Source organism: Ammospiza caudacuta, chromosome 21, assembly GCF_027887145.1.
Source record: "Ammospiza caudacuta isolate bAmmCau1 chromosome 21, bAmmCau1.pri, whole genome shotgun sequence".
Taxonomy (NCBI): Eukaryota; Metazoa; Chordata; class Aves; order Passeriformes; family Passerellidae; genus Ammospiza; species Ammospiza caudacuta.
This window is the reverse complement of record NC_080613.1, coordinates 8,994,577-9,018,134: the sequence shown is the minus strand read 5'-3', so window position 1 is coordinate 9,018,134 and position 23,558 is coordinate 8,994,577. Positions and strand designations below refer to the sequence as shown.

Below are 23,558 nucleotides of genomic sequence, written 5' to 3'. Positions count from 1 at the left end.
GCCGGGCCGTACCCAGGGCGCGGAGCCCGGCAGGGCCGCGGGGAGGAGGGGACGGGCCTGGGCCCGCCCTGCACTACAGCTCCCGGGGAGCCCCGCGCCAGACACGGCACTGCGACAGCGCCGCCACATCCCCGTGACAGGCTGTGACATCGGTGTGACAACACCGTGACAGCGCCGGGACAGCGCCGCGATATCGGTGTGACAGCGCTGGGACAGCGGCCCCGGGGGGAACGGGCCGGGCCCCGCGCCCGCTGCCGCCGCCACCATGCAGGTGAGCCCCGGGACGGGACGGGCACGGCACTGCCGGCACCGGGAGACCTTCCTGGAACCCCGGAAATCCCCCCGGAACACCGTGATTCCAACCCGGAACCCCTTATATCCACCCTGGAACCCCGTGATTTCACCCTGGAACCCCGTGATTTCACCCTGGAACCCCTTAAATCTGACTGGAACCCCGTGATTCCACCCTGGATTCCCCTATTCCACTCTGGAACCCCTTAAATCCTCTTGGAACCCCGTGAATCCACCCTGGAACCCCGTGATTCCACCCTGGAATCCCATGAATTCCTGCCTGGAACCCCTTAAATCCCCCTGGAACCCCATAAATCCCCTTGGATCCCCTTAAATCCCCTCTGCAACCCCGTGAATCGCCCCTGGAACTCCATGATTCCACCCTGGACCTCCTTAAATCTTTGGAGCCTCGTGATTTCACCCTGGAACCCTGGAAATCCCCCCTGAAACCCCGTGATTCCCCCCCTGGAACCCCATAAATAATCCTAGAAGCCCCTAATCCCCCCAGGGACTATATGAATCCCCATCTGGAACCCCATGAATTCCCTCTGGAACCCCATGAATCCCCCTATAACTCCTTAAATCTCCCTGTAAGTGTCCAGGGTCGGGTTGGACAGGGCTTGGAGCAGCCTGGGATGGTGGAAGGTGTCCCTGCCCATGGCAGGGGTGGGACAAAATGAACTTTAGGATCCCTTATAACCCAAACCATTCCATGGTTCTATTTCATGTTTAGGGCTCCCAGCCCCCTGAAGCAGCAAGGCCTTGAGGAGGATTCCAGTTTGGGGACATCCTCATAACCAGTGTGTCCCCAGTGTGGGGCTGCAGGTGGGACTGTCCAGGTTGGGTCAGGGTGCTGCAGCTTTATCCAAAATGTGGGATCAGACATCCCAGTTGGGCTGGAGCAGCAGGCTGGGATGCAGCCTGGCCCTGCTCTGTGCAGGCACCACTGGTTTTGCTAGAACAACCCCAAAAGTGCAGCAGCTCCTGCCCTAAATACACTTTGAGCTCAGATTTCCCAACAAGTTTTTGTTCCCGGTGTGAATTCCTGCGGGGGAGGAGCTGGGTGCAGCCTCACCTGCTCAATCCAATCCCTGCTGCAGGGCAGGTGGGGGAGGACAGGGTCCCCTCCCTCTGAACAACATCCCTCAACACCCTGGGACATCTCCCTGCTGGTGGTGGCTCTTCCCCGTTGGGAAGAATGCAGGGATTTTTAGAATTTTGGCCTCTTGACCTTCACCCACCAAGAAATCTCTCTGTGGCATCGCTGTTGGCCCAAGGAGCGTTATTTTGGTGTCACAACCATGCTGGGAACCCCAAAATATGTGGCTCCACCTCAGGCTGGGGCAACAAAGGGATCTTCTGGATCTCTGGAACAGGCTGCCCAGGGAAAGGGTGGAATCACCATGCCTGGAATTGTTCAGAAAACACAGAGAGGTGGCACTTGGGGACAGGGTTTAGTGGAGACCTTGGCATGCTGGGTTAATATTTGGATTTCATTATATTTGGTGGCTTTTCCAAAGTTAATGACTCTGATTTTGCCCATCACTTCTGTCCCCTATCCCTAAAACACTCACCTGCTCCTTCTACCACCTGTGGGTGAAGCTTGTGAAGGAGAAATAGCTTCATTTAAAGGCTAATTATCATTAATCTGTGGCCAAAGGAGGCTTAAAAGGGTGAGCCAATTACATGTGCTAATGTGCTGTGGGTAAGGAGGGCCGAGGGCTGTAATTGGAGCCGGGCTGTGGCCTGAACACCCACGGGCTGTTGGATGGTATTTCTGGCTGAGGCTGGTCCTGCTCCTGTCAGTCACCTCTGCTGGTGTTGGAAAAGGCAGGAAAGAGCAGCCAAACACGGATCTGTGCAGGAGAGCAGCAGCTGTGAGCTCCACAAACACCTCCTAGGGAGGTTCACCAAAGGGAGCATGAAAAACGCAGCAAAATTAAAATTCCACCTTTTGGGAAAGATGGGGCAGCTGTGTGAGCTCTGCAGCTGATGTTACACAAGAGCAATTCCTGCTCCTCCTGTTTCAGCAGGGTCAGGGAGGAGGGGTGCTGCCCTTGCACGTCCTGGCAGTGTTGGGATGGATGCTCCTCTGCCAGGGAGGCACCCCTGGACCCGGTCCCTGTTGTTGGGTGGTCACACTTGTGGCTCTGGGTGCCTTGGTGGTTGAGTTTTTGGGTGTCCTGGCAGTGCAGGAGGTTTCTGTGCCCTGGGAGGGGAGCAGAGGCTCTGCCCACCAACTTCCCCTCAGCCTCCACCTGTCCCCAGGGACCTTCCCTCCTCAAATCCATGTGGATGAAGTCCTGAATTCATTTCTCATTGTCACAGGGGTAAACTGGCTTTTTGTCACAGCCCAGACACGCACAGGAGCTGCTGCTGGGGGTGGGAATTGTCCTGCTGGAGCTCACAGCACAATCACAGCTCAGCATGACTGTGATTGTCTGTGCAAGTTCCTCTTCCCGTTTCAGAGCTGGGGAGAGCCTTGCACCATTTGGGGACTCCCCAGCTGAGCATGCCTGGGTGGGGGTGCAGGGCCTGCTGGCAGTGTGGGCACCCATCACCCCCAGGGCCCCTGCACTGCCCTTCCCTGGCCTCTGTTCCAGATGACCTTCTACTTCTCGGACACAGTCGTGCTGCTCTTTGACTTCTGGAGTGTCCACAGCCCCACAGGTAGGCTGCCAGCCCTGGGACATCCCTCATCCATCCATCCATCCATCCATCCATCCATCCATCCATCCATCCATCCATCCATCCATCCATTCCTGTCCAACCCTATCCATCCATCCGTCCGTCTGTCCGTGTTCCTTCATCCTTCCATCCATCTGTCCTATCCATCCATCATCCATCCATCCCTCCATCCATCCTGTCCATCCCTGTCCAACCCCATCCTGTCCTTCCATCCATCCATCCGTCATCCATCCCTGTTTCATTCCTCCATCCCTCCATTGCTCCATCCCTGTCCCATCCATCTCCTTCCTTCCTTCCTTCCTTCCTTCCTTCCTTCCTTCCTTCCTTCCTTCCTTCCTTCCTTCCTTCCTTCCTTCCTTCCTTCCTTCCTTCCTTCCTTCCTTCCTTCCTTCCTTCCTTCCTTCCTTCCTTCCTTCCTTCCTTCCTTCCTTCCTTCCTTCCTTCCTTCCTTCCTTCCTTCCTTCCTTCCTTCCCTGTTCCTTCATCCTTCTATCCATTCTTCCATATCCATCCCTGTCCCTCACTCCATCCCCTCCCTGCAGAGCTCTGTGGGCTCCTGGAGCAGTTTTTGGCAGGACCTGCCCCTCCCTGCTGAGCTGTGCTGTGTGCTGGGCATTCCCCAGGCAGAGCTTGATCCTCCCAAGCCAAGAGCAGCAGGCAGGGAGCTGTGTGAAGCCCCCAGAGCACTCAAGAATGGCTCAGCTTCCCACTTTCACTCTTCTTTCTGATTTTGTTTATTCTCCCAACATTGTATTTTAACTCCCATGTTCATTGTGGAGTCAATGCAAAGCTGTGTATTTGTTTCACAGCAGCTCTCTAGGACAAGAGGGCACAGCCTTCAGCTGAGCCAGGAGAAGTTTAGGCTTAGTTTATTCTCCATTTTCCTAAATTAAGAATCTAGGAAAAATTTCTTCATTGGAAGGGGCTGTCCAGGGAGGAGTCAGTGTCCCTGGAGGTGTTTGAGGAGGGACTGGATGAGGCATTCAGTGCCATGGTCTGGGTGACAAGGTGCTGTTGGGTGAGGTCGCAGGTTGACCTTAATGATCTCAAACAGCTTTTCCAACCTAACTCTGTGAGTTAAAAAGCTAAATACACAATTTGCTGACATTTAACAACCCTGCTGCCCAGCCCGGTGCCAGGAGCACCCCACATCCCCCAAGCCCCCCGTGCCGGGCCCTGCTGTGTCCCTGTCACCCCCAGAGGCTCTCCCCGTGCATGGCAGTGTTGGGGTGTCTCTCCTGCAGGGACCATGGCAGTGTTGGGGTGTCTCTCCTGCAGGGATGGTGCTCTCAGCGCTGGTGATCCCATGGCAGTGTTGGGCTGTGACCGTGTTCACAGGGGTCTTAGGATGAGGGAAGAGATGTAGATCTGACTTCATATTTTAGAAGTCTTGATTTATTATTTTTAGATATATATTACATTAAAACTACACTAAAAGAATAGAAGAAAAGGTTCATCTCAGAAGGTTAGCTAAGCTAAGAATCAAAAGGAATGAATCAACAAAGGTTTGTGGCTCGGACAAAGTGAGAGCCAGTTGACTGTGACTGGCCATTAATTCCAAACAACCACATGAGGCCAATCACAGATGCACCTGTTGCATTCCACAGCAGCAGATAATCAGTGTTTACATTTTGTCCCTGAGGACTCTCAGCTTCTCAGGAGGAAAAATCCTAAGGAAAGGATTTTCATAGAAAGAAGTCTGTGACATTGGGGTGTCTCTCGTGCAGGGATGGTGCTCTCAGTGCTGGTGATCCCATGGCAGTGTTGGGGTGTCTCTCCTGCAGGGATGGTGCTCTCAGTGCTGGTGATCCTGCTGCTCTCTGTGCTCTATGAGGCTGTGAAGATGGGCAAGGCCGTGCTGCTGCGGCGGGCGCTGCTGGCCCTGCCCCGCAGCCTCAGCCACGAGGCCCTGACCGAGCCCCAGGAGGAGGAGCAGAGCGACCCCGCGCAGGGCAGGTACCCAGGGACCCCTGGCACCACCTGGGGGTCAGGGATGGAGCTGTGGGGCCATGGTCAGCACAGGGGGGAGAAGGGCTATGAGCTCCCAGGGAACGGGGGTGTGTACAGCCTGGGGACGGGGCTCCAGTGGCAGCCCAGCCCTTCCAGATCCCCTGGGAGGTGTCCAGGGTGGTGGCTGGAGGCTCATGTTCCCCTCCAGGAGTGGTTGTGCAAGGTGCAGGAGGGTCCTGCTGGTTTGGGGATGGGTGCAAGCAGCAACTCAGTCCCCACGAGGACCTGGCAGTTCCTTCTTTGGAGCCAAGCCCTGGGTTTTTCCATTTGTATTTAATCACAGATCATTCCTCAGGCTGCTCTTCCTGCCAGCCTCATTGATTCCGGAGCAGGATTTCCCCCTGAGCTGCTGTTTGTAGCCCCCACCCCTCTCCCTGCTGCCCAAACCCCCTCTGTCCCCTCCAGGCTCCTGGTGGGAGGTGATTCCAGCTGTCCCAGCCCCTCACTGATGGCATTTCCCCTCTCCTTGCCCAGGTGGTTCTGGTTCCACGTGGCCCAGACTCTGTTCCACGTGCTGCAGGTGGTGCTGGGCTACATGGTGATGCTGGCAGTCATGTCCTACAACGCCTGGATCTTCCTGGGGGCCATTGCAGGCTCCACCCTGGGCTACTTCATGGTGTACCCGCTGCTGGGCCGGGGCTAGAGCCCCCCGGGGTGGTGGCACACGTGTCCCACCTCCTGCTCCTTTGTCTGGAATAGCTGCTGTCACTTCTGTCTCTGTCCCCGTGCTCTGTGGGACACAGAACCCCAAGGACTTGCTGGGGCCCTGCTCTGGGGACAGGGAGCCCCATGGCCATGCTGCCACTCAGCTGGTGGCTGTCCCCTGGCTCTCAGGGACCTTTGTCCGGGTGGTGACAGCAGGGTGGGGGCAGTGCTGGCATTTCCTCCCCTCCCTACTTTTCGAGGAGGTTCATCCTGGCTGGAACAGGAATGACCCGGTGACTTGCTGGGGACAGGGACCCTCCTGCCCAGAGCTGCCCTGCACCAAGCCCCTTTTCACACAGTGCCTTTGGGGACACTGGGGGTCCTGCCACCCCCACCCCGCTCCTGTGCTTCAGGGATGGGGCTGGAGCAGCCCCTGGTGTGGCTGTGCCAGGGGGGAAATGCTGCTCCTGGTGCCTCTTGCTGCTTCCTCAGGACATCCCTTTGAATAAAATCATCTCAGCTCCACTCCTGGTTTGTGTCACTGCTGGGCGGGCTCAGGACGGGACACCCCTGGGTCTCACAGTGGGACTGGGGATCCCCAGCCCTGCCCAGGGAGGTGTTTCAGCAATAAGGAGAGGCTCCTCTGGCTTTAAATAAAGCTTTTCCATTTTATTAATTATTATAAGCATATCTTTAAACATTTGTATAACTTTCTTAATAAAATATCCTGGAAGAGACAGGTTTGAAGTTCACAGAGAAAGGCACTTTGAGGGGGGCGTCCCAAGACACTTTGGGGGCCCCCCTGAGTGGGTTAGGCGGGGCACAAGTGGGTGTTGGGGTGCTGGTCCCTGCTCCAGGTGTCACACCCAGGAGTCCTGCAGACCCCCAGCACCTCCAGGACTTTTGGCATCACTCTGTGGGGGCTGCAGCACTCCTGTCCTCATGACACACAGAGGGGTCAGCAACCCCCTGCTCTTGGCTCAGCCAGCACAGCAGATGCCAAAACCTGCAAAACTGGAGAAACCATCCATGGGAGGTGCTGAGGAGATGTGGAGGGCAAGGGCTGGGACCTCTCCACTGCACAGCAAGCTGAGCCTGGAATTATCCCAGTCCTGCCTGGCACAGCTGGGACACAGCCTGGGTGCCACCTTCCCCAGAGACTGAACTCTGAATTTAATAGCTCCTGAAATAGCTCCTAGGAGTGAGGGTGGCTGGGGGTGGGTGCTGTGAGCCCAGCCTGGGTACCAGGAGGCCGGTCTGGACGCTGTAAGCTCAGTCTGGATGCTGTAAGCCCAACTTGGATGCTGTCAGCCCAGTCTGGGCACCAGCAACCCACAGCTATCCCAGTGCTCTCCCCCTCAGTGGTGGCTCAAGCCCCCCAGCATTGTTGTCCCTGTCATGTCCCCATTTGCCATCCTGTTTGCCATCATCCCCTGCAGTTCCTGCTCCCACTGGCACTCCTGGAGCTGGCCAGGTGGGGATGGCAGTGGGCACGCTCCCAGAAACCCCCCCCTGGATGGGTGGCAGTGGGCAGGCTCTGAGGAAACACCCCAGACTGGGGAAGGGACAACCCTGGGGACAGCCAGGAGTGTCCCATACACCCTCCCTCAGCAGGGCTAGTGCCAGCCCCCCCAGCAGCCCCAGACACTGGTGTGGGGGGCAGGTAAAGCTCTTCAGTAAAGCATCTCCTCAGTAGGAAAGAAAATAAGGCAGAAGAAGGACAGAGCAGAGCGCAGGGGATGCCCCAAGCCAGGCTGGGGCCACCCCAGTCAGACCCATGGGGCTGTGGCAGTGGGACCCCCTTAGGCAGTAAGGTCTGGGTGTCCCCATCCCCTCCCTCTCCCACAGTGCTGCTCTCCATCCCGGGGGTCCTGTCCCCCTCCCTCAGCCCCAGTGTCACCGGGGCCAGTCCATGCAGGGGCTGGGGCTAGAACTCAGTCTGCACCCCCTCACCGCTCTCTGTGGTGCCCCTGGGCTCGCCTGGCTCCTTGTCACCGTGCTGGTGACACGCTGCTGATGGGCTGTGCCCTCCAGGTGGTGCTGCTGTGACACGGGGCACCTCGGCCTCTGCTGTGACACTGGCTCGGGGGCTGGCCGGGGCTGCTGTGCCCTGTGGCACGCTGGGCACTGATGGGACATCAGCCCTGGGCACAGGGGATGCTGGCACGGATGACCTTGGTGCGACATGTGGCACCTCAGCCTCTGATGGGACATCAGCTCTGGTCACAGATGGTGGGATGGAAGATCTTGGAGTGACATGTGGCACCTCAGCCCCTGATGGGACATCAGCTGCAGACCCGGGGGAAGCTGGCACGGATGATCTTGGTGTGACAGGGGGCACCTCAGCCTGTGCTGGGACATCAGCTCTGGGCACAGGTGATGCTGGTGCAGGACGTCTCCCAGTCCCTGATGGGACCTCAGCTCCAGGGACAGGTGACAGTGCTGGTGTGGCACACTGCCCCCCTGATAACCCTTCAGCTCCAGGCACAGGGGGTGCTGGTGCAGGCCGGCGTGTCCCAGCTCCTGACGGGACCTCAGCTGCAGGGACAGGTGAGGACGCTGGTGTGACACGCTGCCCCCCTGATGACACCTCAGCTCCAGGGACAGGTGAGGATGCTGGTGTGACACGTTCTCTGCCCATTCCTGAAGGGATCTCAGCTGCAGGGACAGGTGAGGACGCTGGTGTGACACGTTCTCTGCCCGTTCCTGATGGAACCTCAGCTCCAGGTGCTGGTGCTGCTGCTGTGGCACAGCTCACCCCGTCCCCATCCCAGGCTGGGCCCTGCTGTGTGGCACCCCCTGCGAGCAGCACGCCCTCCTCGCTGGCCCCGCTGCCCTCGGTGCCGTTCATCAGCCGCTCCTCCAGCCTGGCACCATCCTCCAGGCTCCGCTGTGCCAGCGCCTCCCGGATCTCCTGCACCGCATCCGGGGGGCTGGGGGGCGCCCCGGGCTGTGCCTGCTCTGCTTGCCCTGCCTCAGGGGAGCCGGGCTGCAGCAGGGCCTCAGCCCCATAGGGCAGGGCCCCCTCGTCGTCCTGGATGACCGACACCACCTGCTTGGCCCTGCGGCGCCGCTCGGCCGCCGGCTCCTCGGGCTGCCCGCTGTACTCCTCGCTCCAGTCGATGGGCAGGCCCTCTCCCAGCAGGTGCAGGTTGGGATCGCTGTTGTGCATCACCATGCTGTCCCTGTACAGGTTGTGCTTGCGCTGCACGGCCGCCTCCTTCACAGCTGGGGACACGGAGGGACAGCTCAGGGGGCTGCGGGCACTGCCGGGCTGGGGCACCTCGGCCAGTCCTCCCCGGGGTGCTGGGATGGGTGGCTGGAGCTGGGCAGGGGGGCAGCATCCCACCCTCTGCTCAGCCCTGCCAGGGGGCAGCCAGGTGGGAAAGCTGCTTCTGGGGGAGACCTCAGCACACTGTATGGGGTCAGCCTTCCTTACTGAGTCCCCAACACCCTGTATGGGGTCAGCCCTCCTTATAGAGTCCCCAGCACCCTCTATGGGGTCACTCCTCCTTATGGAGTCCCCAACACCCTGTATGGGGTCAGCCCTCCTTACGAGTCCCCAGCACCCTCTATGGGGTAACCCCTCCTCATATACCCCCCAACAACCTGCAATGGGTCACCCCTCCTTACTGAGTCCCCAGCAACCTGTACGGGGTCAGCCCTCCTTAAGGAGTCCCCAACACCCTATATGGGGTCACCCCCTCCTCATACAACCCCCTACACCCTGCACGGGGTCAGACATCCTTATAGAGTCCCCAACACCCTGCACAAGGTCACCCCTCCTTATAGGGTCCCCAACATCTGGTATGGGGTCACCCCTCATCAGAGACACCCCAGCACCCTGCAGAGGGTCACTCCTTCTACACATAGCCCCCAGCACCCCACATGGGGTCACCCCCTCCTGATACAGCCCCCAGCACAGAGTCACCCTACTTCATTCAGCCCCCAGTTAGCTTTGCATGGGAACACTCCTTGTTGTCCAGCCCCTGTCATAGCGTGTCCCCAAAATCCTGTACAACCCCCAAAATCCTGCACAAGGTCACCCCCTCCTCACACAGCCCCCAGAATCCTGCAGAGTGAACATACAGGGTCTTCTCATTCAGGTCCCAACACCCTGCAGAGGTCACCCCCTCCTCACACAGCCCCCAGCACCCTACATGGGGTCACCCCCTCCTCACACAGCCCCCAGCACCCTGCAGAGGTCACCCCCTCCTGTCCAGGTGCCACAGGACCCTGCAGGGGTCACCCTCTCCTCAGCAGGTGCCACAGGAGCCTACCTTGCATGATGTCTTTCATCACTGACTGCAGCACCACCTCCTCGTAGGTGTTCTCCACCAGGATGAAGCTGGCAAAGTCCTCAAAGATCAGCTCCTGGAACTTGGCTAATTCCTGCCAGGGGAGAGGCGGCTTAGCCCAGCAGGCTGGGGTGAATGGATGCTCCAGCCCCTCCATGGGGGTGGACAGTCCTCCCCTGCACCCCAAACCTTCCCCTCTTACCCCCTTGCAGGTGGGTGCCAGCTTTTTCAGCAGGAAGGGGATGGTGATCTGCAGCAGGGCCTCCCTGAAGAACTTCTTCCTCACAGTGCTGCTGTCATAGTCGAATTTCTGCAGGGTGAGAGGTGCCCCAGGTCACCCAGGGCTGTGGGCTGGCTGCCCCTGCCCACGGGCACAAACCCCTGAGATTTGCCCCCCAGCCCATTCACACAGACCCCTCTGGCCTCACATCCCTCTCTGCAGCTGTTTTCAGTGTTTCTGAGCCTGGGTAGGAGCCAGCTCCTCCACTGCTGGCTGCAGGAGGGTTTGGGGTCAGTCTGAACCCTGGGGGGCTTTTACAGATGTGCTCAGAGGGGACCTGGCTCCTCCAGGTGATTTCCCACTGGCCTGCCCACAGCAAAATCCATGAAACCCCTAAAAGACTTTTGAAATAGAAAATCCATGAAACCCCTAAAAGACTTTTGAAATAGAAAATCCATGAAAACACTTAAAGAATTTTGACATGGATAACATCACTGCCAGCCTCTTCCCTGGCCAAAGATCAAGGCCACCAAAGGCCACCAAAGGCCACCAAAGGCCACCAAAGGCCTGACCCCCTGGCTCACTGTAGGAATGTGCCCGTTGTTGACAGAGTGACCAAGCTATCCTTTGTCCCCTTAAAAAGGAAAGAAGCCCAGAAGTTTCTCTCCTGGATTAGGTGAAAAAGGCATCTCATAAGTGTGGAGGACTTCACCTCAAATAAAAGGATAGCTAACTGGAAAAGAGCCAAAAAGTCCCACCTGGGCAATTCACTAGAAAAAGAAGAGAAAAAAAAAAGGCTTTTGTGAGGTGTTTTACCAAGAGTAAGAACCTCTTGCACCTGGCTCAGTTTTTCTCTATAAAGAGTTTGCTATTTTGCCTTTTTTTAAAACCTTTTTGTTTCCAACACTGCAGCAGAAGCCATCCTGCTAATTTTATGCCTCCAAAGGTAGCTGGGCTATCTTGGGTGTGAAACAGACCTCCAAAAGCTTATGAGACAGCTCAAAAAAGCTCCTGTTTCAGCTCACCTTGAGCACCCTCTCGAGGATGCGCTGGATGGATTTGCACAGCTCGTCCTTGCCCTGCAGCTTGCCCAGCTCCTGGTGCAGCAGGGTCTCGAAGGTGTACACAGCATCGTCCATTTGCTGTGGCCAGAGACACGTGGTCAGCGTGGGGGGCACCCAAAGGGTGGGCAGGGGGCTCTTGGGGCACTGCCACACCGAGGTGAGACACAGCACAGAGCCCTGCACTGATTTGGGGTGGGAGGGACCCTAAATTCATCCAGAGGGTGAATTCATCCATGGGCAGGGACATCTCCCACTGTCCCAGGTTATTCCAAACCCTGTCCAACCTGGCCTTGGGCACTGCCAGGGATCCCTCACAGGGAGGAATTCCTAAATCCCAATATCCAAAAGGCAAAGAGCCTTCACTCTGCACAAATCCCTGACCTCCCAGGATCAAGGCAGTTGGGAGAGGAGGTTGATCAGAGCTCATCCCCTACACCCTATGCCAGGTTAGGCTGGATCAGACCCCAGAACTGGCTCACTGGCCTTGCTGGTGCCAGTGGGCTCTGTGGCAAAGGGGCCAGGAGGCTCTGCCAGGGTGCCCAAGCCCACCATGGGCTTCAGACCAAAGAGGCAGCACAAACATCCCAACCTGGGCTCCCCCAACCTCTGTTCCCAGCCCACGGGGACAGAGGAGGACTCTGGTCCCCATCCCACCTGTCTCATGTGGATCTGGGCCCTCTGCTTGAAGACAGATGTGCTGGAGACATCGAATCGCTGCTGCAGACCCTCCAGTTTCAGCTGGTCCATCTTCTCATAGCACGACTGCATCTTCACGGGGTGGAAGGCCAGGTGGGAGAGCTTCTCCATGTACTGGGGACAAAGCCAAGCTCAGCCTCTCCACACACTCAGGGCAGGGACATTCCACCCCCCATGGGTGGAATCTTCTCAGCCTGGACTCTCCCAGTGCCATCCACACTGGGGGTGGAAGCAGGACTGGCCCTGTCACCCCTGAGCTGGCAAGGAGCACCACCAGCACCACCAGGTCTCACCTCCACCAGCTTCTCCAGGCCGCCCTCGTTGACCACGTTCATGTTCATGTCGGTGACCTCCTTGAAGAACACCTCCCGTGCCTCAGCAAAGCCCTGGCTCGTGGGGGTCATCAGGGCCTCCAGGATGGAGGAGATGTAGGGCTGCACGTGGTTACGGACACAGACCTCTGCTTTGGGCAGGACAAAGGCTGGGAAAGAGCAGGGATGGGGATGGTGAGGCTCCTCTGTCCTTCCAGCCCTTCACACCACATCCTACACCCACCCCAGCAATGAGGAGCTGCCCCTGCTCCCAAAGCCCTCCAGGAGGAGTCTCCTCCTTCCACAGCAACACAAGGAGCTCCTGCAGGCTGCCCCTGCTCTGTCCTGAACCCACTCCTATCCCACTGCCATGCCAGGGGGTTGTGGCATTCACATTCTCTGAACAGAGATCTAATTCTCTCTCTCAGGTTTTCTCCTGGAGAAGCACAGAGAGAAAACAATTTTTATCTCTGCTTGCCGCTCCTAGTGTTTTGCACACATAGAATGTGGTGGGAAGATTGTTTACCTGAAGGAATTGGGTAATTAGATTTTGGTGGAGATTATGTTAATTAGCATAGCAAGTCCAAGCTGTGTGGACTGTCAGTCTGCAGACAGTCACGAGTTTTTCAGTTAGCAGTAAGTATGATATAATATAATGTAATGTAATGTAAAATATGATATGATATGATATGATATATAATATAATATAATATAATATAATATAATATAATATAATATAATATAATATAATATAATATAATATAATATTATATAATATAATATAAATGTAATATTTTTTCACAAGTCACGAGTTTTTCAGTTAGTAGTAAGTATAATGTAATGTAATATAATATAATATAATGTAATATAATATCTCTAATATAGTTATAATGTAATGTAATATAGTTTAAATAAAGTGAATGTTCAGCATTCTGAATCAATAGAGTCAGATACCAATCATTCCCTGCCTCAGGGGTCACCTTGTTTCTCTATAGGGGGTGACTGCCCACCTTGTCCCCCACCCCTGGGACGATGCCAGTGGGGACATGCACCCCCCTAAGGGTGCCAGGGGCTGGGCTGCACCCCAGGAACAGCCCCCCAGGAGCCATGGGCACACCCACACGTGCCAGGGCACCCCTGTACCTCGGATCTTGCTGGCCAGGTGCTCCTTGGAGGTGATGATCTGGTCCATGTCCGTGCGGATGGTGCTCTCCAGCTGCGGCCGCTCCTGCTCACACCTGGCCACAGCTGCATCGTACTGTGCCTTGGCCAGCTCATAGACCATCCTATAGACAGCATCTGACACCTGGGGGCACAGGTGGGGGTCAGAGACCCTCCAGCTGCACCCCAAACAGTGCCTGCAGCTCCACACGGCTGCAGGGTCTGCTGAGCCATCCCCAGAGCCCTGACAGGACCTTCCCCACAGCCTGCCAGGGGTTTCCACACCAGGGACCCCCCAGTGGGGTGAGATGGAGCTCCTGCAGTGCAGAAACTGCTTCCAAGTGGTGCTGGAGGGGCAGAGAGGTGAGTGCTGCCTCCATCAGGCAACCTGCCCCATACAGGGCTGGGGATGCTGCATGTCCAGGAATGCTGCAAGTCTGGAAATGCTGCAAGTCTGGGGATGCTGCAGGTCTGGGGATGCTGCAGGTCTGGGGATGCAGCAGGTGTGAAAATGCTGCAGGTCAGGGGATGTTGCAGGTCTGGGGATGCTACAGGTCTGGAAATGCTGCAGGTCTGGGGATGCTTGGGGATGCTGCAGATCTGGGAATGTTGCAGGTCTGGGAATGTTGCAGGTCAGGGGATGTTGCAGGTCTGGGGGTGCTGCAGGTCTGAGGGTGCTGCAGGTCTGGGAATGCTGCAGGTCTGGGGACACTGGTGGTCCAGGGACAGTGGTGGTCCAAGCAGGTGAGCCCCAGCCCACCCTGAAATCTGTTCCCTGCCCTGTTCCCCCTCCCTGGGCTCCCAGAGCCAAGCTCCTGAGCAGGATGGAGCCACTCGCTGAGGCTTCACGCTCACTTTGCAGCCAAAGGCTGCGATTTTGGGGCTGGCAGGATGCAGAGCCCTCCCCTCCTCCCTCCTCCCCAGCCACAGCAGCTTTTGGAAAAGCAGCGTTTGTGTGTTTTCAGGCCGCTCAAGTGGCCCATTACGAGCCTGGTGGTAATTATCGGGGTTTAAGGTTTTAACAGGCAGCTCTGAAGAGCCCTCAGTCTTTCGCAAGGGTTTGGGCCGGATTTAGCCCGCGCTGCTCTAAAAATGGCTCGCTAAATTTAGCCGGGACAGGCTTGGCTCCGGGGCTGGGCTTCCTCCTGTTTGCTCGGCTGGCCCCAGGCGGGGCTGGGCAGGGCTGGGCAGGGGCACTGAAGGAGCTTGAAAAATCCACTCTGGAGAAAGCACGGGTTCTTTGGAAGGGGCCGGGAGAAGGGGGCAGAGAAGCCGGTGGGCACCGAGCCCAGGGGGAAGGGAGGTGGGCACCGAACCCAGGGGGAAGGGAGGTGGGCACAGAACCCAGCAGGGAAGGGAGGTGGGCACCGAACCCAGTGGGGAAAGGAGGTGGGCACAGAACCCAGCAGGGAAGGGAGGTGGGCACAGAACCCAGTGGGGAAGGGAGGTGGGCATTGACCCCAGCGGGGAAAGGAGGTGGGCAGAGAACCCAGTGGGGAAGGGAGGTGGGCACCGAAACCAGGGAAAAGGGAGGTGGGCACCGAACCCAGGGGGAAAGGAGGTGGGCACCGAGCCCAGGGGGGAAAGGAGGCTCCCCAAGCCGGCTCTGCAGCAATGGGGAGGGCAGGGACGCTGGGCACCCCCCCGGCAGCCCCAGCCCCACACCTGGATCCAGGTCCGCTGGCGCTCCTGGGCTTTGCCCTTCAGCCGGGGCCCGATGGTGCTCCTGAGCTCGGGGAGCAGCTCCTCCATCACCAGATTGCTCAGGACCTGTGGAAGCAGGAGGTTTTTGGGGAGCCTGCAGACCCCCACCCCCAGCCCTGGGAGCCCGGTTTGGGGGCGCGGTGCCCACCTGGGTCTCGTTGCCGCAGAGCATGTCCCAGGTGCCGTACTGCTCCTTGGACTGCCGGTACATGCGGATGGCGTCCGTGAAGGCGGGAGCCTCCACCCGGGAGTCCTCCGAGATCCCTGCGGAGGGGACACGGCTCAGCAGCCTGGAACTGGGAGGGAGGGGCGGCCCAGCGCCCCCAGCCCCCCTGTGTGTGCTCCCCCAATCCCCCGGAGCCGGGCAAACCCCCAGGGCTGTCACTGGGATTGGGGAAGCTGTCCCAAGGCACTGCCCCTGACAGGGTGGGGGGCAGCAGGGGTTGGGGGGCTTCTCTTGCTTCCAGAGTGATCCCGTCCAGAGCCACCCCGAGGCCAGGGAGGCTGGGAAGGATGGGGGCTCAGTGACCCCAAATGGTGCATAGGGAAATGGGGGCTCAGTGACCCAAAATGGCGCACGTGGATCTAGGGGCTCAGTGACCCCAAAGATGCACAGGAACTTAGGGGCATGGTGCATGGGGAAGTGGGGGCTCAGTGACCCCAAATGGTGCACAGGGACCTGGGGACTCGGTGACCCCATATGGTGCACAGGGAAATCGAGGCTTAGTGACCCCCAAAGGCACCCAGGAGCAGGAACTTGGTAGGATGGGGGCTCAGTGACCCACAAATGGTGCAAGGGGAAATGGGGGCTTAGTGAGCTCCAAAGGCACAGCAGGAGCAGGGGCTCACCAGGATGGGGATTCAGTGACCCCCAACCCCACACAGCACCCAGTAAGCCCCCAGCTGGGGGGCTGCAGTCAGAGGGGCCCTGTGGGGAGCAGCAAGGCTTGGAACGAAGAGGAAAGTGGCCAAGAGGCCTCAGGAGCGAGTCAGGGCCGGGCAGTCCCAGGTGAGTCACTGCAGCACGAGGGGGGCTCAGGTGCCACCCCCAGCCAGCAGGAGGGGCAGGGCTGGGAGCCTCCACAGCCAGGAGATGGGGACAGCAGGCAGGAGCTGTGCCACATGTCCCCTGCCTTGTCCCTGCCTGTCAGGGCCCTACATGTCCCTGCCAGACAGGGAAAGAAACACCCCTGGGGGAGAACCCTGCAGCCCAGCTCCCCTCCCCATGCCCCGAGGAGGGGATCAGGATGGGATCTGAGCCTGCTGGGAGGCTCCAGGGGATCATCCCTGCCCTGCTGACACCTTCCACAGCACCTGGCAGGGCTGGGGACACTGCTGAGACATCTCACAGCACCTGGCACGGCTGGGGACACTGCTGAGACATCTCACAGCTCCTGGCACGGCTGGGGACACTGCTGACATTGTCCCACAGCTCCTGGCAGGGCTGAGGACACTGCTGAGACATCTCACAGCACCTGGCAGGGCTGGGGACACTGCTGATATTGTCCCACAGCACCTGGCAGGGCTGAGGACACTGCTGAGACATCTCACAGCACCTGGCAGGGCTGAGGACACTGCTGACATTGTCCCACAGCTCCTGGCAGGGCTGAGGACACTGCTGAGACATCTCACAGCACCTGGCAGGGCTGGGGACACTGCTGACCTGTTCCACAGCTCCTGGCAGGGCTGGGGACACTGCTGAGATGTCCCACAGCACCTGGCAGGGCTGGGGACACTGCTGATATTGTCCCACAGCACCTGGCAGGGCTGGGGACACTGCTGATATTGTCCCACAGCACCTGGCAGGGCTGGGGACACTGCTGACACCTTCCACAGCACCTGGCAGGGCTGGGGACACTGCTGACCTGTCCCACAGCACCTGGCCGGGCTGGGAACACTGTTCAGACATCCCACAACACCTGGCAGGGCTGAGGACACTGCTGACATGTCCCACAACACCTGGCAGCGCTGGGGACACAGCCAGGTGTCCAGGAGGGACAGCCCAGCACAGTGAGCAGATCTTTCCCAGTGCACACAGACTTTTCTAAGGTGATTACAATTAACTCCAAGCCTAAGCAGCTTTTGCTAAGGAGCAGCTTAATAATCAGGGGAAAAAAACCACTGAGAAAGTAAAATCTGCTCCTTTCTCAGTCTTTGGTGGGAGCCAGAGCTGGGCTGAGTTTCCAGGGGTTGGAGCTGCTCCATCCATGGGAGCAGGTGGGACAATCTTCACTTCCTGTCCCTGCCAGGCCTGGGGCAGGATTTGCCTCCCAAGAGCCCTCTCAAGGTCACTCCCTCCAGGCTGAGCCTGGGGACAACCCTGAGTCCCCAGCCCTGTGCCCTGTCCTGGTGCAAGAAGCCCCTGTGCCACTTACCAGGGCAAATTTATTGAGTTTCCTTCATTAATGTGGGTTAAGGACCTGGAGGAATGGCTCCCACTGCCAGAGGGCAGGGCTGGATGGGATATTGGGAATGAGGAATTGTTCCCTGTGAGGGTGGGCAGGCCCTGGCACAGGGTGCCCAGAGCAGCTGTGGCTGCCCCTGGATCCCTGGCAGTGCCCAAGGCCAGGCTGGGCAGGGCTGGGAGCAGCCTGGGACAGTGGGAGGTGTCCCTGCCATGGCAGGGGTGGCACTGGATGGGATTTAAGGCCTCTTTTAACTCAAACCATCCTGAAACAAGGGCAGGAGCCCTCAGGGTGGGCACTGCCCAGCCCCAGGTGACACCAGACTGGCCAAGGGACAGTTTTGGAGCAGCCAGGGGCTGCAGGGACACCAGGCTGTGTGAGGAACAGAGCTGCACATCCCCAGTCCCTACAGAGGAGCTGCTGTTACACAAACACAGTCTGAGACGGGGAGCTGAACATTCCCACACCAATCACAACCAGAGGCAGAAACAGAGCCTCTAATTTAAGGGAGAAAAAAAAACAACCAACAACCTAAAGTGCTCTCCAACAACAAAAGAGCCTTCATGGAATATGAAACAGGATCCTGGAGCTCCCAGGAGCAGGAAGAACAAAGTCACAGACAAATCCAGGCTGGAGGAATGCAGCACTGAGCCCTTCCTGGCCACTGCCCACTTGGGAAGGCTTTTCCATCACATGCTGAGGAGGAAGAGAGGGAGGAGAGGGTTTTCTGGCTGGCACAAGGGGTGGTGGAGGGGCTCCCACCTCCGCTGTGTCTCACAGCAGCACCCAGCAGGTGGGAGGGGAATTAGAGATGAAAATTGGGGGTTTGTTAGCAGGAGATCAATTCCTCTTTTATCCAGAGCTGGTTTTGCTCACAGCTGCTGCTCCAGCCAGCACAGAGGGGTTCTGGGGGCTGAGCTCACCCAGAAATGATCCTCAGGGGGATGAGGGGTCACAGCACCCAGCCCCACACAAAGGAGGGGGCACATTCAGCCCAATGAGCTCAGACACCCCCCGCACAAAATAAAAAGGAGATTTTTTTCAGATTTAATCCAATGTGGGGGGATGGAAACATCAGTGAAACCCAGGCTCCAGATCCCACCCTTTTACAGCAGCAGTGGCAAAACTGAGGCAAAACTGAGGCAAAATTGAGGCTACCCAGAGTTCCCAGGAATGAAATAAGCATTTAGAAACTGGGCAGAGTCTAAAATGCCCACTAAACACCTGATTCTGAGCAGGTTTCAGCTCTGGCACCACCTTCCTCAGGAAATTTCTCACCATCCCAAGCATGGCCAGGACTTGGGGCTCAGCCCAGGAGTGCCCAGGCCACAGCCAAGCAGGAAAATCATGTTTTCCTGCCAGAGTATCACTGGTGTGGGAGGCAGGTCCTGCCTCCACCCAGCTGCACTGCCCTGCACCCCTGCCCTGCACTCCTGCCCACAGCCCCGGCAGCCCTCAGGAGGATTTTGGGTTTTGGTGATTTTAATTAACAGATATTTTCTCCCTCAGGGTGGGAAATGGGCATCAAGGCAGCTCTGGAGCCATCTCTGTGCAGGCTCTTGGTAATAGCTCCTCATGGGCAGAGGATGGAGCTGGGCACAGGGATGCTCCAGGGAGCTGGGGGTGATGCTGGCATTGGTGAGATGCTCAGTCATGGAATCCCAGACTGGTTTGGGTTAAAAGGGACCTTAAAATAATCCTGATCCACTCCCTGCTGTGGGCAGGGGCATGTCCCACCATCCCAGGGTGCTTCCAGCCTGGCCTTGGGCACTGCCAGGGATCCAGGGGCAGCCACAGCTGCTCTGTGCCAGGGTATCACACCATCCCAGGGAACAATTCCCAATTCCAAATATTCCATCCAGCTCTGCCCTCTGGCAGTGGGAGCCATTCCCTGTGCCCTGTCCCTCCATCCCTTGTCCCCAGTCCCTCTCCAGCTCTCCTGGAGCCCCTCCAGGCACTGGAAGGACCTCCCTGGATCCTTCCCTGTAGCCACATCCCACAGAGAAAAGCAATGCATAATTCTTCCCAAGAATATTTCCGTGTTTTTCCTTTCTCTGAGGAAGGAAACCCAGAGAATGTGAAGTTCAGAGAATGTGAAACCCAGAAATATTCTTGGGAAGAATCATGCCTTGCTTTTCTCTGTGAAATGTGGCTACACTTCCCTTCTCCAAAGTTCCTCAACAACTCCCACCCAACTCTCATGAGCTGCAATCCATCCCCTCTCCCAGAGCCCTCTGCAGGTGCCTGTGGAGCAGGAGGTGGCTCAGTGTCCCCAGGTGTCACCCACCGTTGTTGCAGTGCCGCACGCAGTCCTGGAACACCGCCCGCCACTTCTCCTGCTCCTTGCCCGTCATCACACAGAAATAGTAGTGCCTGGCATAGGGATGCCACAGCACCAAGGGGAAATCCGTGGGGCACTTCAGGATGGGAGAGTGCCCAGATTTCAGTGTCACACCTGTGGGAAAGCGGGGGTGGTGTCAGGGGGAGAGGGGGACAGACAGGGACAGAGAAACTGCAGGGTTGGGGGTGTCCACACAGACCCTGCAGCTCCTTCCCAGGCCTTTGCTGGGAGTCGTTAAAAATTCCAAAAAAGCCTCATTTTTCTCAAAAGGAAATAAAAATGAAATTTGAGAAGTAAAATTAAAAGTCATTAAAAATCATGTTGCTGTCACAGAATCATGGACACATTTTCCTTACTATTAATTTCCTTCCTTCCTTCCTTCCTTCCTTCCTTCCTTCCTTCCTTCCTTCCTTCCTTCCTTCCTTCCTTCCTTCCTTCCTTCCTTCCTTCCTTCCTTCCTTCCTTCCTTCCTTCCTTCCTTCCTTCCTTCCTTCCTTCCTTCCTTCCTTCCTTCCTTCCTTCCTTCCTTCCTTCCTTCCTTCCTTCCTTCCTTCCTTCCTTCCTTCCTTCCTTCCTTCCTTCCTTCCTTCCTTCCTTCCTTCCTTCCTTCCTTCCTTCCTTCCTTCCTTCCTTCCTTCCTTCCTTCCTTCCTTCCTTCCTTCCTTCCTTCCTTCCTTCCTTCCTTCCTTCCTTCCTTCCTTCCTTCCTTCCTTCCTTCCTTCCTCCCTCCCTCCCTCCCTCCCTCCCTCCCTCCCTCCCTCCCTCCCTCCCTCCCTCCCTCCCTCCCTCCCTCCCTCCCTCCCTCCTTCCCTCCTCCCCTCCTTCCCTCCCCACAACCATCACTTCCCAAAGGTGCCCAGAAAAAAATCCAAAAGAAGAAAATATCCCAAAAACCCCCATTCCTGAATGTCCTCAAGGAGGCTACACCCAAACCCCACTTTTTCCAGAAGGCCCTCAGGGACTCTACACCCTCAAATGATCCCTTCCAGCAACCCCGGGGTGCTGCACCCTAAAACAGCCTCTTCCCAAAGGTCCCCAGGAATGCCACACCCAAACCTACCCCTTCTAAAAGCTCTTCAAGGATACATCCCAACCCCATGCTTTCCAAAAGGTCCTCAGGGATGCTACAACCCAAAATCACCCTTTTCTGAAGGTTCCCAGGGATGCTACATCCTAAAACTACCTCTTCTAGAAGGTCTTTAAGGATGCTACACCCCAAACTCACCTTTTCTAGAATGTTCTCAGGAATGCTACAGCTCCAAACTCAGCCTTTCCAGTAGGTTCCCAGGGATGGTACACCCCAAACCTGCCACTTCCAGAAGGTCTTTATGGATGCTACACCCCAAACTCACCCTTTTCTGAAGGTTCCCAGGGATATAACACCCCAAACTCACCCTTTTCTAGAAGGTCTTCAGGAATGCTACACCCCAAACTCACCCTTTCCAGTAGGTTCCCAGGGATGCTACACCTCAAATCTGCCCCTTCCAGAAGTTCTTTAAAGATGCCACACCCCAAACCCACCTTTTCTAGAAGGTTCCCAGGGATATAAAACCACAAAATCACCCTTTTCTGAAGGCCCTCAAGGATGCTATGCCCCAAAATCACCTTTTCCAGTAGTTCCCAGGGATGGTATACCTCAAATCTGTCCATTCCAGAAAGCCTTTATGGATGCTGCACCCCAAACTCACCCTTTTCTGAAGGTCCCCAAGGATATGACACCCCACAATCACCCTTTTCTGAAGCCCCTCAGGGATCACACCCCCAAACCCACCCAAAGGTCCCCACCAGGGCCCTCACCAGGCAGGCTGTTGTTGACCAGCTCCAGGTACTGCTCCACGGAGGTGAGGACCTTGTAGCCAGCACTGTTGACCAACACCCGGGGTGGCTGCTCCCGCTCAGAGGCCTGAGCAGGAGAAATGGTCATGGATGGGGTGTCCCCTGGAGTGGACCCTGGGGTGGACCCTGCTGAGGATGGGTGAAAGGGGGGCTGTCCTCACCAGTTTGTTCTCGTAGAGGACCAGCCCGTAGTTGTGGGGCACCACGCAGAAGCGATTCCTCCACTTCTTGCTCTCCTCAATGTACTGGAAGATGTTGCCCGAGTAGATGACATGGTCCTCCAGTGGTACCTGCAGGGAGGGGACAGCACAGGTGTCCTGGACTGCCAAGCAATGTGTGTTCTGTCACCATCTGTGAGAGCTGGGGCAGCTCTCTGCTGTCCATGGGGCAGTTGTTTCTTTATCTCTCCCACAGCCAACCCTCCCTCCAGGAGATCTCTGCTGTCCATGGCCACTGAGTGTCCCTGCAGGGCTGATCCAATGCCAGCATCCCATGGGGAGATGCTGCGCCCAGGGGAGGAGCCAAGCATTCCTGCCTGGATCCAATCTGAGCCTGGCACAGCACAGCAGCCTCTGCCCCCTGCATTGCCAGAGGAGCAGCTTTCTGCTGCCCTGCATGGCCAGAGGGAGCCCAGGCCCATCTGCAGCAGCCCTGGAGCTGCAGAGGAAAACTCCCCCCTTGTGCAGGATCCCTGCTGCAGCAGAGCCACAGCTGGCACTGCAGGAGGGCTGAGCCCCCCTGGGATGGGGCTGGGACACCGCCCTGGCACACAGAGGACAGGCTGGATTCAGTGGTTTGTTTTCTTTTTTTGTACTATTTCATTTGTATTTTAATTTTCCTAGTGAAGAACTGTTATTCCTGCTCCCATACCTTTGCCTGAGGGTCCCCCTTAATTTCAAATTTCTAATAATTCAGAGGGAGGGGGTTGGCATTTTCCATTTCAAGGGAGGCTCCTGCCTTCCTTAGCAGACACCTGTCTGTTCAAACTGAGACAGCAGGGGATCAGGGAGGGGACAACTCTGCCCTGGGGAGCTCAGTGAGATCCAGCCATGGTGGCCTAGGTGGGTGTTTCTTCTCCAGGCCCGTGCTGAGAGTCTCCACTGCATCACCTCCCACGGGAGCACAAATTTTGGTGCCTGAATTGGTGCATTTGGGAGATGTTTTGAGGGGCATCACAGGCACAGGCCTAGAAAAGCTCTGAGGGGTGGCTCATCCAGCACATGGGGTGACACCTCTGTACCTGACATGTCCCCCAGGGACACACCAAGCTCAGCCCCTCCAGCTCCCCATGCTGAGTGGAAGGTTGGAGCTGAGCTCTCCAGCAGCTCTTCGCAGCCCCAGCTGGAATTTCCCTGCCTTGGGGCAGGGGGAGGCTGTGTGCCACTACTGCCAGAAGGTCCTGCCAGGGGCAGCTGCAGGTGGCAGGAGCCAAACCCTGCCCAGCAGGGTCTTCTGATGGGACAGGGCAGAGGAAAAGCACAAAGTCACCCCATAGAAGATGCTCAGATGTTCTGGACTTCCCTGGGACCAGTAACAACTTTTTTAAACTAGGAGAGATTTTGAGTGGATTTTGGGAAGGGTGACCCACCTGGAGGGTGGGCAGGCCCTGGCACAGAGTGCCCAGAGCAGCTGTGGCTGCCCCTGGATCCCTGGCAGTGGCCAAGGCCAGGCTGGACAGGGCTGGGAGCACCTGGGACAGTGGGAGGTGTTCCTGCCATGGCAGGGGTGGGATGGGATTTAAGGTCCCTTCCAACCCAAACATTCCATGATTCCATGCCAGGATTCCATGCCAGGACCAGGCCAAGGACACCCCGTGCCCCCCAGGCTGTGCAGCCCCTCCCCAGCTCTGCAGCACCTTTTGGCCAGCAGCATTTGCATCATCCCAAAC

At 57.3% G+C, this 23,558-nt stretch overlaps 2 protein-coding genes across 2 annotated transcripts in view; one reads left to right on the top strand and one right to left on the bottom strand.

Moving 5' to 3' along the window:
* Window positions 1–131: 131 nt before the first annotated feature.
* SLC31A2 (solute carrier family 31 member 2) lies at window positions 132–6,313 on the top strand. Its single transcript, XM_058818145.1, has 4 exons — window positions 132–271; window positions 2,895–2,961; window positions 4,764–4,935; window positions 5,464–6,313. The coding sequence occupies exons 1-4, from the start codon at window positions 266–268 to the stop codon at window positions 5,630–5,632; spliced, it is 414 nt and encodes a 137-aa protein (XP_058674128.1). The 5' UTR covers window positions 132–265; the 3' UTR covers window positions 5,633–6,313.
* Window positions 6,289–23,558, bottom strand: part of NIBAN2 (niban apoptosis regulator 2) — a 39,188-nt gene continuing 21,918 nt past the window's right edge. Inside the window, exons 3-14 of the mRNA XM_058818144.1 lie at window positions 21,832–21,960; window positions 21,632–21,737; window positions 19,781–19,948; window positions 15,237–15,352; window positions 15,050–15,154; window positions 13,367–13,529; window positions 12,206–12,393; window positions 11,871–12,026; window positions 11,178–11,294; window positions 10,135–10,242; window positions 9,915–10,026; window positions 6,289–8,862 (exon numbers count right to left, since the gene is read on the bottom strand). Of these exons, the coding sequence (XP_058674127.1) occupies window positions 7,562–8,862; window positions 9,915–10,026; window positions 10,135–10,242; window positions 11,178–11,294; window positions 11,871–12,026; window positions 12,206–12,393; window positions 13,367–13,529; window positions 15,050–15,154; window positions 15,237–15,352; window positions 19,781–19,948; window positions 21,632–21,737; window positions 21,832–21,960 (2,769 nt within the window). The 3' untranslated portion in view covers window positions 6,289–7,561. The remainder of the gene's footprint in view (window positions 8,863–9,914; window positions 10,027–10,134; window positions 10,243–11,177; window positions 11,295–11,870; window positions 12,027–12,205; window positions 12,394–13,366; window positions 13,530–15,049; window positions 15,155–15,236; window positions 15,353–19,780; window positions 19,949–21,631; window positions 21,738–21,831; window positions 21,961–23,558) is intronic.

Bases quoted from the DNA above. Each gene is read 5' to 3' on its own strand.
- SLC31A2 (XM_058818145.1), top strand. The intron at 2,962-4,763 runs GTAGGCTGCCAG...TCTCTCCTGCAG, and splicing joins GAGTGTCCACAGCCCCACAG to GGATGGTGCTCTCAGTGCTG. The intron at 4,936-5,463 runs GTACCCAGGGAC...CTCCTTGCCCAG, and splicing joins AGCGACCCCGCGCAGGGCAG to GTGGTTCTGGTTCCACGTGG.